General features: G+C 35.0%; 1 protein-coding gene across 1 annotated transcript in view; it reads left to right on the forward strand.

The window, feature by feature from the left end:
* Positions 1–15,014, forward strand: part of HCRTR2 (hypocretin receptor 2) — a 146,506-nt gene that overhangs the window by 101,228 nt on the left and 30,264 nt on the right. The window contains exons 2-3 of the mRNA XM_044673533.1: positions 1,545–1,723; positions 8,804–9,047. Coding sequence (XP_044529468.1) covers positions 1,545–1,723; positions 8,804–9,047 — 423 coding nt within the window. The remainder of the gene's footprint in view (positions 1–1,544; positions 1,724–8,803; positions 9,048–15,014) is intronic.

A 15,014-nucleotide genomic window follows, 5' to 3' on the forward strand; every position in this document is an offset into this window, starting at 1 on the left:
GGGGCAGCTGGGTAGCTCAGTGGAGTGAGAGTCAGGCCTAGAGACAGGAGGTCCTAGGTTCAAACCCGGCCTCAGCCACTTCCCAGCTGTGTGACCCTGGGCAGGTCACTTGACCCCCATTGCCCACCCTTACCACTCTTCCACCTATGAGACAATACACCGAAAGTACAAGGGTTTATAAAAAATAAATAAATAAACAAATAAACAAACAAACAAACAAATAAATAAATAAATAAATAAATAAATAATAATAGCAACTCATGCTTATATGGCCCTCCAAGGTTTTCAAGGCACTTCACATATACCCTCTCTTTTGATTTTCACATTAGGAGGAAAATGCCATTGTTATTGTTCTTACAGAGCAGACAAATCTTACAGAAAGGAAATTAAGATTGAGAAGAGAGAAACAGAAGGTTAATGTGCCTAGATATTTGGTTTTAGAGGCAGCTAGGTGGCACAATACATAAAGGACCATGCCTGGAATCCTGAATTCATCTTCCTTTCTTCAAATCTGACCTCAGACCCTTACTAGCTTTGTGACCCTGGGCAAGTCCCTTAACCCTGTTTGTATCAGTTTTCTCATCTGTAAAATGAACTGGAGAAGAAAATGAAAAGCTACTCCATTGTCTTTACCAAGAAAATCCCAAGTGAGGTCATTGGGCACAACTGAAAAGTGACTGAACAACAACAAAGTTGGTTTTAAGGCCCTTGTTTGTCCAGACTCACACTTGTACTGATATAAGGAGCAGTATCCTGGCACCATGGCACAGACACACATCATGATAATGCTCTCTCCCTTCCTCTGGTCCAATACTAATTAGTTAGCATCTGGGACAAAATTTAAATCAAAGCCTTTCTGCTTGAGTCCAGGGTCCTCCACTCTATCATTTTCTCAATCTGCCTCTCATTAAATAATCAAAATTATTAGAGAATTTTTAATCTAATGCCAATGATTATGTATTTTTTTGATAAACAAATACCTAGAAGAATGAGGAAACAGTAGGACAGTCTATACTTCAAGAAAAAACTTGGACAACTTCCAAAGGTTGTGAGTGAGGGAAGTCTAAATGCAAATGTACAAAAAACCTTATTTAACAAAATCCAGCTAGGTCATAGTGCCAAAATTACCAGAGTAGTAGAGAAAAGAAAAGGTTAGGGTTTTCTGGAATTCCAGTTCTGTTCATTTACATTTCTTTCAATCCTCTGAGTGAATAAATTATATCCCAAGCTGTAAGTTTTGGAATTCAGGTATGAATCAATTTTATGTTCCCTACTATTAAGAGATGGAGTCACTGAGAACTGGAGTTCACAGGTTCTTCAAAATACATCTTGGTTGTCTTGTTCTCTCAGAAACTCCTTATTAGTGAAACACATTCATTTTAAACTTCTACTGGTAGAGAATGTCTACTTCAATCATCTTTACTTTTCCATCAGCATATATTTCTATCAGTGGAGTTACTATCTAGATAGTAACTTAGCAAGGCTTCCTCATGGGGCTACATCATTTCTTCCCTAGTCCTTGCTTATTTCTCTTTCAAAATTAGTTTGTGTTGCAGTGTGGAAGAACCATCACATGAGGACTGTCACCAACTACTTCATCGTGAACCTTTCCCTGGCTGATGTCCTCGTGACCATTACTTGCCTTCCAGCAACTTTAGTGGTGGATATTACAGAGACTTGGTTCTTTGGACAATCTCTCTGCAAAGTGATCCCTTACTTACAGGTATGGATGATTTCTGTTGTTTGTTTGAACACCAGTTTTTGTAGGTTTTTTAAATTTCCATAATAGATGGACTAAGTTTAGCGACATCAAACACATCGCCCCTACTGCCAACATTCCTGAACGAAATTCAAATTGGTAAATATACTATTAAAATGTGGGTGTCTGAGTCAATATTAAACTAAAAGGAATCCTGTTATATGATTTAGTGCCCATCCCATTTCATTTTGAGTTTGACGCCACCTGGTACCCTGAGTGCCTCACAGTGTAATGGAGTAGACTACAGGCAAATATGTACAAACTAAATGCAAGACAAATAGGAAATAATCAACAAAGGGAAGGCACTAGTATTATGAGGAGTTGGAAAAGACTTCGTTTAGAAGATGGGATTTTATCTGAAACAAAGTCAAAGAAAGCAAGAAGGTGGTGAGGAGTTGGGGCATTCCAAGGAAGTGAGACAGCGTTGTTATTTGATCATTAATAATTATTACAATAATTAGCATTTAATAGTTCTTTATGTATATTATGTCATTTGAACCTCGACAAAACCCTGAAATAGGGGGTAAAGGGAATATTATCATTCTCATTTTATACTTAAAGGACCCATGGTAAGGATATGCTGGTAACAGCTAGCTCTTTAGGGAGGACACACTTTTAAAAATTCATGTAGATTATTAACATTTTCTCCACCACTTTCTTAAGTCTAAACCAACAAAACAATAAATCAAGCCATAATTTATAGTATGTGTTGATTCCTGAGTTGTAAATGAACACCCTGAAAATTTAACAATCATCACCATACCCCAGCTCAAAAATATGAGTTGTTCATGGTCACACAGCTAGCAAAGGTGGGATTTGATTTCAGGTATCTCAGAACTTTATGCCTAATATCGTATCCTCTATTTTTGCTGCCTTGCAATCAAGTGGCATAATTTATTATGATAAAGACATTTTCCTAATTTGTCAATTGTTAATTACACCAGTCTAAAGAGAAAATAAGTATAGAAGGCCATAAAAACCTCTTTGTTCATAGTCACTGACTGATCCTTAGGGTCTCTATAGATTTCTAGTGAGAAAGAAACAATGTTCATAGTTACCTTCATATGTTCAGCCAATTATCTACATGTACTATTATAAACATTTCCCCTATCTCCCACCTGGGTTTGCTCTTTTGGTAATTGTAAATTTTCAAGGACTTCAAACTTAGCACATGAGATGAACAAAGGGAGTTCTGGCATAGACCTTTGGTGGAAAATAGCCTACATGACCTTTTGAAATTAAAATGTCACCAAGAATCCCTTAGCTATGCAGTAGCTACAGATAGCTGTTCTAAACGGAAAAAAAAGAAAGAAAGATGATTTGCAAGGTCAAAAGTATCCAGAATGTGACCCCTCCTGCCTAGATTTATAGCCAGTAGTGGTAAGTAGTGCAGACCACAGACCATGGATATATTAAACTTTACGAAGCTATTTATGTGAAGAAGGTAAAGTAATAGAAACTGAAGATTTTGGAAAGTTAAATTAGGTTAAGTTAGATTAAAAGGTTAGAATTCATTGCAGCACTTCTTAAAAGAAAATTCCAGATCAAAGACTAAGGAACAGAAATTCTTTGAAGAATTCCAACTAAAAAATTTGCCTCATGGTAAACATTATTTTATGACTCTAGAGGGACCCAGTAAATTTTGAGCCAGATGGGAACATAGGAGACATTGAGTTCACTCAGCCTTCTATTTAAAAAATAAGGAAACTGAGGCTCAGAAAGGTTCTGTGTTGTTCTGGTTCACAGTTTTAAGTTTCTAAATGAGGATTTTAAACCAGGTTCCTCCCTGACTCCAAGACTAGTGTCATGTCCAGTACATTAAGCTCCTTTTCATTTTCTTGGTATATGAACCTTCCCACATCTCTCAGGAAATGATAAGTAATCTTCTGCATTTCTCATGGCACAATAGTAATAGTAATGTCTAGTGAGGATATGAAGGTATTTCTAGTTTCTAGCATTGGGGACCTTTAAGAAGATAGGATATGATGGCAGATCCATATCTCCTCAGAAAGATTATGAATTAAAAGCTTTTCTAGAGGGAGAAGTTGTTTTGTTTTGTTTTGTCTTTTGCTATGATCTTGAGAGAAGTCCAGAAAGTTCTGGGGTAAAAGAAGAGATTATGAAATACTTTCTTATTGACTAAGAATCTTTGTGCTAGATAATCGATCTGGAGGCAACTCATTGATTGGTTGACATCTCCAGGGCTCACTTACACTGGACTCACTTAACATCTGTTCTCAACACAATCTCTGCATTTGTTGCAATCATAATCCATGTTTTTAGTTTAGGAAATTCTCGGGACATTTAGGATTTCCAGAATTTTAGGCTTCAAAGTACAGCTTTAAGGCACCTTGTAGTTTAGTACTTAGCCCAAAGAATATGTACACTCAATACATCGCTGTGAATATTAGACACCTATTGTACTTTTTCAGACAGGAAAAAAAGAAGAGTAGTGACAAGTCCTTTAACCAGAGGAGCAAAAATCTCCATAGAGACATCTACCTATGTCATCTATCTATCCAGAGCCAGTCTATCTTTCTCAATCAGGACTCAGCCAATTAATTCACTTTTATCACCTAACGGCTAAGAGTGAGTAACTATACCATCTGGCTGAAATGAAAAGAATGAGATGTGTAGGGCTGGTACCTATTCGGCCTTTGATAGTACTGTTCAAAATATTTTCTCCATGTTCAAAATATTTTTCATCAATCTTGGAGGAGGATACTTCTATATGGCCCAGAATTCCTGGCTCAGTCTCACTCTCTATACATTTAAAAGTGTTAGAAGAAGATTTAAGAACCCAAAACCTTTCACTCTGATATAGGTTTTTTTTTCCCTACATGACATTTCTTAAAACCCTTTCCAGTTCTCTTAGAAAATCCTTTCTGATAGCTCTAATTGTTATGGAGTCTTAAATATTGGGTCAAAATCTTCTTCCCTGTAATATCACCACAACTAAAAAGTAGTCAGATAGAGATTCCTTAGACATCTTAATAAACAAGAGTCTATTATAGCAGAAGAAATAAATAAGGTACAATAACCATTTGTCATCAGTAAACAAACCATTTGGAAACAATATTGAGCCTGGGCTCCCATAGTAGATAAGTCTCTTTTTGTACCATCCACATGGACTATGATGAGACACTGATAGTTCAGGGCAGGTTCAGTGACTATGGCCCTACAAAGAGTCAAGCGTGGGACTGAGACTCCTTAAGAATCCTTAAAAGGGAGGTTTTCCCACATTTGTGTAAAAGTGTAGCTGTGATGACAATCACAAAATTCTCGATTGTGTCAGAGCAGAATCTTAGAAAATCTCTAAGGAGGCTACAAGGGTATTTCTCCAGGCTGCCCTTCTCTAGATTGACAAAAGTAAGAACATGATCAAGCCTAGTACCTGGCAAATAGCAAATGCTTTATAAATGCTTGCTGACTTGATTATCAAGGACATCTTGCTATGCATCTTTGGGAACCATTCACAGTAAACAATGGTGATGGCTATTCCAGGGTCTGATGGCTTAATTTCTTCTGTGTGAGTGTCCAAAAAATCAATTTAAGAATAATTCTACTTAATTTCATTCTTAAAAGGTCTAACTTTGTACAATTCTCAATGCTAAAAAAATTAGTTGGGTTGGCTTTTATTAAAATAAATGACAAATATGGCATTCAACAAATATTTACTTTTGATTTGTAATAAATTATCAAGTGTATGCATTGCCCAGGATTGTCCTGCTTTTAGAATACCCAGCATATGGAAAGCTTAAAGTAAAAACAACCAAATCATCAGATAATACTCTGCTTTACCATTTTTTGATTAAAATTTTCTCTGCCATATTGACAATGCTCTTCAATTTACCTTCCCTATGCACTTATATAATAAATCAATAGTATTTATGCCTATAGTTGCTTAAAATGAATCATAATTATAACAAAAGTCACTGTTCTAAAGGTCAGTAGTATATTTTCTCATGAATATAGATCTATATATAAAAATAAGATTTGATAGCCTTGTTATCCTTTTCAGGCAGGGAGTTAGGTAAGGTTTTTTGTTGCTTTTTCAAAGTTGAAAGGAGGGGAAAGTAATTTGGAGAATGTCACAAAATTAGAGCCATAAGAGAACATTAAAAAAACTCACCATATCAATTTTTCTGTCACCATAACAAAATATAAAGATCAGTAGAAACTATAGCTTTATTTTTACACTGAATAACCTCCAATGGATATGACATGCCAAAGCAAAAGCTTTAATTTAAATATGTCCCAGCTTTATGAATCATCAAAGAAAAAAGAATTGCATTTGATTGGAATTCTTCTGAATTAAACTTCTTTGAAAGTTGTTAGTTTATGGATATCATATATGTACATATATATACACATATGCATATGTGTGTACATACACACATAGGTTCTTTATTAACCCAAAATATTTGATTAATCAGAACACTTTCATCTCCCTTTCAATTTATATAATTTAGAGTTTACTATATCCTCAGCCTTTTCACTGATAATCATCCAGGCTCAAAACCTTAGAGTTATTCTCAATTTTTCCCTTTCCCTCATTCTTCAAATCTGATAATTTGCCATCTTTTACCAGATCTCTAAGAAGCTTTTTTGTTTCTTTCTTAATGTATCTCCCATCTGTCTACTTCTCTTCTTCTGTTCATTCATAATGATTATCATTCTAGTTCTAGCCTTCATAATGTTTTGCCTGGTCTATTTGTAGCAGACTCCTGTTTTTATTTTCAAATTCCAGTCTTTTTCTAATTTCTTGCCACATAACTGACAAAAATTATCTGCCTAAAGCACAAGCATAATCATTTCCCTCCCTCTCCTGCTTAGGAATCTTCAGTGGCTCTCTACTGATTCAAAGAAAAAACACAAATTCCTCATCTTGGCAATCAAAGTCCATTATGACTCTAGCTTACTTTCCCAGCCATATCACATATTACTCCCCACCTCCATTTGATTTTCCAAACAAATGTCCATTTATTCTGAAACTTGACACTCCATTGTTTCAAACTCCTTGCCCTTGCTTCCTTCTGACTTCTGCCTCTTTTGTTCCCCAGCCACAGTCATGGTTCAATTTGTGTTACACTTCCTAATGAGAAGGATCTCCTGATACCCTTAATTCAAGGGTTCTTAACCTGGGGACAATGAACATTTTTGTCATCGTTTTGATAATTATATTGATAATATAATTGTTTTCTTTTGTAATACCATTTACTTTCTTATGCACTGAAAATTATCCAGAGAAGGGCTTCATGGACTTCACCAGATTGCTTAAAGGGTCCAAGATAAATAAAAATGGATAAGAACGGCAGCCTAGCTTGCTAATACTGGATTCCTTATTATTCAATAATAATCAATGTTCTCTTATATGTAATACTTACATTATATATATATGTATATATACATATATATATCCCCTATAGCTATAAGTTCTTGAAAGACAGAGACTGGTTTTTTTTTTTGGTTTTATGTTTGTCTCTCCATCAGTTAGCACCTAGCACCAAGCCTTCTACTTCGGAGACACTTAATAGAAATAGCTAAGAGACTCAGGGAATAGAGCATTGTACCCATAGACCAAAGACCTGAATTAAAATTTAGCATCTAATATTTTTGAGATGTGAGGATCCTGGGCAAGTTTCCTCTTCTATTAAAAAGGGGTCAATAATAGGACCTATCTCTCAGGGTTATTGTGAGGTTTAAATGAACTAATATTTATAAAAATGTTTTGTAAACCTTAAATTGCTATGTGAATGCTGGTTATTGTTATTATTAATAATTATTATTACTACTATTATCATCTTGTTGGATTGCATTGCCTTTGTCACAATTGTTACCTCAGTGCCAGAGGAGACCACTGACATTTATTTTTAGGTGAATAATAATAAAATGCCCATATATTCATAGTGACATTTAGACTTTTTCTACTAATCATGCCCAATTCTCAGGGCTTATGAATAACAAACCATAATGAACTACTAAGTAACTGCAGCTTTAGTAGTCCCATGAAAATATTAAAAGCCAGTATCAAAGCAAAACTTCTCTGGCATTGATCAGAACCTCGCAGTAATTATATAGAGAACCAATTTACCATCCCTTGAGTCCTGTGGACCAGTAATGAAAACAGACCTGATTTGAACTTCCAGAGATGACAATGGGTTGTAGAAAACTTCTTGAATAGAATGCCTTGGAAGCCTTGTGAATGAAAGGGAAAGGTGACAGTGAGTTAAGTATTTGGCAGGCTACAGAACTACAGGGCTGTAGTAGGTCTGTGAATCATTCATAACCAGACAAAGCTTTTCATATTTTAGAATTCTGGTGCTCAGATGAACCCCATAACAGTGCAGATAGGAGTCTTGAGTGAGATCAAGCACAGACAACTATATTTTTTTAGAGAAAAGTTACTATTGAAATAAAGAGTCATTTTGAATTAATATCCACATAATGAGCTTTCTTAATAAAAACCAACTACTGACTTTGGTACAGTCTATTCAAAAGGACTAAGTGAAATTGGAATAGAAATTGAATTGCTACTTGATTATTGAATGGAATAAGATGAATGTCATATTTGTCTCTGTAAAACAAGTGAAAGACAGTGCTACGATTCTGGGTAGCTCTAAGCAGATTATTTTTTATGAGGCTATGATTTTCTCTGTCACTGAAGAAGTCAGCAAGACAAAATAATGATGGCATGCTTTCCAAAGGTGACACAAAGGAAATAAAAACATCCATCTTCAAAAAAAACCAAAACAAAGTGACATGTTTGTAATTTTAAGGGTTGTTTTTGCTATACATAAAACATGAATTACCTTTACAAACGTTTCCCCTTTGCCTTTCCTTCTCCCAACTCTGAGGTTAATATTTAACGTCCCTCATTCCCACAATGATTTGGGGAGAGATTTCTTGGTGGAATTTATATTTACCTTCCTTAACATCCTGGTTATCAATAGCGAATTGCTGTCTCACTGGATCAAAAACTTAAAGCATTTTCAAAATTTTAAAGATGATTCTTTAATACATTTTTTTCTTGTCTTCTATTAGACTGTTTCAGTCTCTGTGTCTGTGCTAACATTGAGCTGCATAGCCTTGGATCGATGGTATGCCATTTGTCACCCTTTGATGTTTAAGAGCACTGCCAAGCGGGCAAGGAACAGCATTGTAATTATCTGGATTGTATCGTGCATCATAATGATTCCTCAGGCGATTGTCATGGAATGCAGCAATGTGCTCCCGGATTTAGCCAATAAAACCACTCTGTTTACAGTGTGTGATGAGCGCTGGGGTGGTAAGTATGTTATTACCTACAGACTGGGGGTTCTGGCATCCCAACTACAAATCAGCCTGACTCTTATTTTCTTGGTATTTCCCTAATCTTGGACTTCATAATAGCTCAGTACTTTTAAGCAAATTTCATATCTTTCTGGGTCTCCTAGACATTCCGTGGACATATGGCTTAGTTTATATGTTTTTAGCTCAAATAAATAAAAGAACAAGCTAATCCACAGTTTCAGAATTGATAATCAGAAGTTGATGCAATAGCAAGAGTCTTTGCAACCAGAGAACCTGGACTGGAATCTAGGTTCTCTTGATTACATGTTTGACATTGACCAAGACACCTCAAAGTTTTCTTTCAGCACTGAAATAATGACCATATGATTCTATGAGCCATAATCCTAAAACAAGATGCAAAGTACAGTAGTGAGAGTTTTAAACTAGAAGCCAGGAGACCTGAGTATTAATCCAGGTTCTATCACTAAACAAAGAACTTCAGAATCTATAGGAATCTCAGTGGCTGCCTAGTACAACCTATCCCTCAAAGTGATTTCTATACCATACTCAATAAGTAATCATGCAGCATCTACAACAATCTGAGGTGTCCATTTTACTTTTGGATTCACTAACTAATAGGAAGTTTTTTCTTGATTAAATCACTTCCCTTCAATGGCCATTAGTTTACTCATTTGTAAGCAAAGGAGGATAGATTAATCAATGGTATAAAATGAAAAAAAAAGAACCAGAGATGCTATGCCATATATAAGTACCTCTATGGGCTTCATATTGACTTAGTTTCGAAAATATAATATTATCTGTTTTATGATATTATGTATCAACTCATTATATTGTAATTTGGTTTGGACCTCACTTAGAAGTGCTATGAGTAACCTGAGACCTACATGCAGCATATACAATACTTCTGGACTGGATGCTCTTTTAAGATTTGTCTTTCTATTTGTGTCTCCAACACTTAATACACTGCCTGAAATACAGGATGTATTTAATGAATGTTTCTTGATTTGTTGTCTCCCTTCATAATCTGGTATTCTATTTAATCAATGAAACAGGGAATCAAAGCTATTTATACTTATTACAACATTTAGGATAGTCAAATCACTTATTAAACCCTAATAATGTGCCAGGAAATGTGTTAAACAATATTAGAACAAGCAGGAAAAATTCCCTTCTTTCAAGAAGTTGGTACTTTAATGGGCCAAGTCACCACATAAAAAGGGGGCTAAAAAAGGTTGAGGTGGAAGGGAGGAAAGCATAGCTGGCTTGGACCTTAGAGAGAAAGATTCCAGGGGAGGATGAGTATCCACTATGTAACAAGAAATAGCTTGGGTGGAGTAAACTTTCTGAGGGAAAATGTTTCTCTTTATATGATCATCTCTCCATTTTCCTCAAGGGTCAAATGGATCCTCCTCTTACAGATTAAGCAAAAAATGAGAGATTAGAGAATTCTGATGTCTGAACACAAGTTGGCTATAGGGTACCTTGTTTCAAGCACATATGGTGTGTATGTGTGTGTGTGTATTAAGCATTATTCCAAAATCCTATGGCTATTTATTTTAAGATATGATTATTCATTGTTGCAAACAATGTCCAAGTTGCAAACATGACTAAATTTTAAAAATGCATAGATTTGCTGTAGTTTTTTTAGGGGCACATCTGGTCTCTAATTTCTCTCAGTATTCTAATCCAAACCATTCTTTCTTCTTTATTTCCCTTGGCCATAAAAATGGGATTGATGAAGCAGTATCTAGAGGGTTGGTTGAATTCACTCTTCATGGATATGGCCATGCTGTTCAAATATAATTAGGAGAATTTCAGAGCATTTCCTTTCATTTCCCAGTACATTGCACATAGTAGGTAACTTAATAAAATTTTGGCATATGTATGACTCTATGTGTCATTTTCAATGCATTTTCAACCCCAGAGACATTAGAATTCTTCCTGTAAAGACTTTCAGGTAATACTTTCAGGAAGGCTCTGTACTGGCATAAACCCTGGGCCTGATGCCAACAGCAGATTGTGTGCATTAGGCAATAAGAAGGAGAGTGTTAGTTACCATGACATTAGAGAGCATGATCAGGGCCCATTAGTGACAAGCCAATGAAGAGAGCACTGTTTTCTGGCACAAACTACAAACGTGCTTTCCATTCTCTCTTCCTCTTTTAAAAATAAGGTACATTTTATTGTCATACTCTGATTAGAAAAGAACTTGGCTTCTTAGAGCTAATTACTGCAATGGGTTATTTTAGAAAGATGTCATGCATTTATTAGAAGGACATCATTTTATGGTAATACCCCAAAATTTAGGCCAAAGTAAGAGAACAAGAAGTACTTGTCACGTGTTACTCTTGGATCTGGTACTACTTAACAGTGATATCAATTTCTTGGATGTGGGACTTGAAAACTCACTCTTTAAATTTAGATAAAACAAGAAGTTGGGCAGAACTAATTGCACCTCAAATGTCAGGAACAAATGACAAATCAATGACAATATAGGGGAATAGCTCCCCTAAAATGGAATTTAAAAGGGATTGAGGTAAAGTAGGACACCTGTAAAGGAGCTAGGGAGATAGATATTCCACAGTCACTTTTCAATCAATCAGTTAATTATTAGTGGCTACTCTGCCAGATTTTGTGCTAGGCAGTGTGCAAAGAAGAAAACAACTCCTCTTCAGAAGACGCTTTTATGGGCTAAAAGAAAACACTGATTCATGTTGGAGAAATAGTACTGGACTTCTTGAAAGAGGAGAGGATTTGCTGATTTCTTATTCCAGCTCCTCCACTTATCAGCCATGTGACCATAGCTTTTATTATCTTTTGAGTCTCAGCTAAAAGAAGAACATAATTGTAATTTGCACAATCTATCCAACATGGTTGTGGTGAAAAAAGTGCTTTGTAAATAGATAGATAGATAGATAGATAGATAGATAGATAGATAGATAGATAGATAATGCCAAAAATAAGATTATTTCTCTGTTTCATATTCGTTGTGTTACCATGTTCCAATATAATGTATCTTTTAAAATAAGTACATGAGGACTATTTCAAACCTCTATCTATCTTTATCCTCCCTCCTTTGCTTTAGGTCTCCTTCTATGACATAGGTGAGCCCAGTGTAAGTCCAGGTAACCCATGTCTCATCTTTAAAGTAAGAATTACAACCTTGGCATAAAACCTATAAAGAAAGGGAGGACTATATCTTCTAAGACTTTTTTCCCACAAAGATAGTCTCTTAGAAAAGCTTTACTAAGGAGAAGCCAAGAGGAGAAACAGGTAATGAGTAATTAGAAATTTTGTGGAAATAGCTTGATGAGAAAGGAGAGGAAAATGGGAGACTGAAGCATGGAAGAGCATAAACAGGTAGGCCAAATAGTTTATTCTTGAACAGTGTAAGCAAAAGGTTTCAATTTACCAAGCCCACAAATTGGCAATCTTATTCAAAAACAAAGCTTTATTTTTCATAATACCCAAGGGCTTTAGGGGGGGTAGAGAATTGTCCTGTGATTTCATTATTTTAAGGAACTTCATCTGTCAAGACAGGGAAACTACTTCTTCAACCAACGCTAGTATGAAAGTTGTCCAGAACATGAACAGAGAAAATAACTTGCTCAGGGTTGCATGGCTAGAATGTTAGGAGTAACAACTAGGTCTTCCTAATTCCAAAAAGTCATGTTTAATATGCAAACCTGAGGCTCTCTAGGGTTTTGCTTTGATAATTTTTGTTTATTTTAGTCGAAATGTTTAGCAAGAAGATAAAAGGGACACCTGTTATTTTACAAATATCAGCTGTAAATTTTTTCCATAGACTTTTATTTTTTTTATTTACATGATTCATGTTTTTACTTTCCCCTTCACCCTCCTTTTAACCCTGTCCCCATATCCAACGTGCATTTCCACTGGTTTTAACATGTGTGATCAGTCAAGACTTATTTACATATTATTGATAGTTGCATTGTTGTGGTCATTTAGTGTCTACATCCCCAACCTGTACTTTATAAAATATGCTGCTCATTAAATTTCCTTTTGGTTTGGTTTGATTTTTTGTAAACTTCAAATGATTCAGGCTCCCCCAGGAAATATAAGGAGTTTTAACCCCCATTAATACACATCACAAAACTATGGAATCTAGCCAATACCTGTGAATGTGCAGTTTTCAGATTAAGTCTGCAACCACATTATTTTCTAATTACCTTTGACCAGTAGATGCAAATGTATAAGCTGATTTCCAGTTTGAGAGTTTGATTATCTAGCCCTAGCATGGATATTATGGAAAGCAATTATTGTGAGATGCATACAAATGCACACTTAAGCTGCCGAAGTCATTTAGGAAAGTGGTTTGAAAGTGATTATATAATAGCCCATAATTACTTTAGCTGCTTATAAAGGCAAGAATTAAAATAATATAAAGTTAAATGGATCTCCTACAAAATCAAATTTAATATCAGTTATAAAATAGGCTCTTCAAATGTTAAATCCAGCAGTTTATTGTGAATGTTTCACTGGACATTATTAATTATTTCATTGCAGAATATTCTAAATCTACTTATTGGATATTTCTTTAAACTACCAACAAAGTGCCTTGTATATAACAGAGGATCCATAAATATCTGCTGATCGAATGTTTGTAAAATAGACAATTGCTAATTTTCATATAATTGCATATCCATGTAAATTCTACAGGTACCTATGCACTTTTTCATGTAATTGTACATTCATTCACTTAAGAAGCACTTGGTAAAAGCTTAGCACATGTCAAATATTATGCTAAGCATTAATGAGTATTTGATTGCACTCAGTAAAAATTTACAAAGGATCTAACAAGTGCAGAGCTTACTCTGTGAAAAATATAAATCTTAAGATATTGTCCCTGCCCTCATGTGCTGACAAGGGAAGAAAATGAGCATTTATTAAGCATCTACTATGTGCTATACACTCTACTAAGAGATTTGTAGCTATTATTTCATTTGATCCTTATAACAATTTTGTGGAAAAAAATCACATATAAATATAAATATCACTGTCTCCTCTTAATAGCTGGCATCATGGTAAAATGTGGAAAAGCACATGATTGAGACTGGAAGGTTCAAGTTCAAATCCCTACTCTGATGCTTACTATTTGTGTTATCTTGGGCCACACTGTCCACTTTTCTAGGTCTCAATTGCCTCATCTGTAAAATGAGGGCAGTGGACTAGTTGGATTCTAATGTCCTGTATAGCTAGAGAGCTATGGGTATATAAACATATGAAAGAAGAGTACATGTAGATTCAGAGAGTGATTTGCCAGAGCATCATAAGTAACAAAAATTGGAGAATAGATCTGAACCCAAGGCTTCTGAATTTAAGAGCAATGATCTCTTCCTTACAGATTATAATATTCTGACACATGGCATGATCTTTGATCTAAATAATAATCTAGTAGGAATGATATGATATGAGTATAAAATATAACTGCTGAATAACTATATCACATCATAAATTCTTTGAGCATGAGAGTTATAGGGTACTCAGGGCAAGGCAAAAGAAAGAAAAATCATTTCTGACTGGTCAGATCAAAGAAGACTTCAACTTCAAATTTTTTGCAATCTTTCCTCAAATTTTACTTGGTTCTCTTAAATAAGTAGGCAGTACTAAGTGATACCTTAGTTATCAGACAGAGTTCATGAATTCTCCAATATGTGTCCATAAGTATCTTTCTTATAGTTACCTCAGTAACCTATAAAAATTATCCCCAGAAAAAACCTGGGAAAAGAACATAACTCTTACAAGTGTTGTGAGTTCATTCTATGAAGAAAAAATATATATTTTAAAGATTCAATTAAGCTTCTGTAAACCTACAAACTTTCGATGAGATTTCCAAACTCTATATCTGAACTTTATAATGAGTACATTCATGAATCAACAAAGAAATTTTCAAAAAATATTAGTACAAATAATTTAGTATTATATTATAGTATTTACTGAA

Source organism: Gracilinanus agilis, chromosome 4 (genome assembly GCF_016433145.1).
Source record: "Gracilinanus agilis isolate LMUSP501 chromosome 4, AgileGrace, whole genome shotgun sequence".
NCBI lineage: Eukaryota > Metazoa > Chordata > Mammalia > Didelphimorphia > Didelphidae > Gracilinanus > Gracilinanus agilis.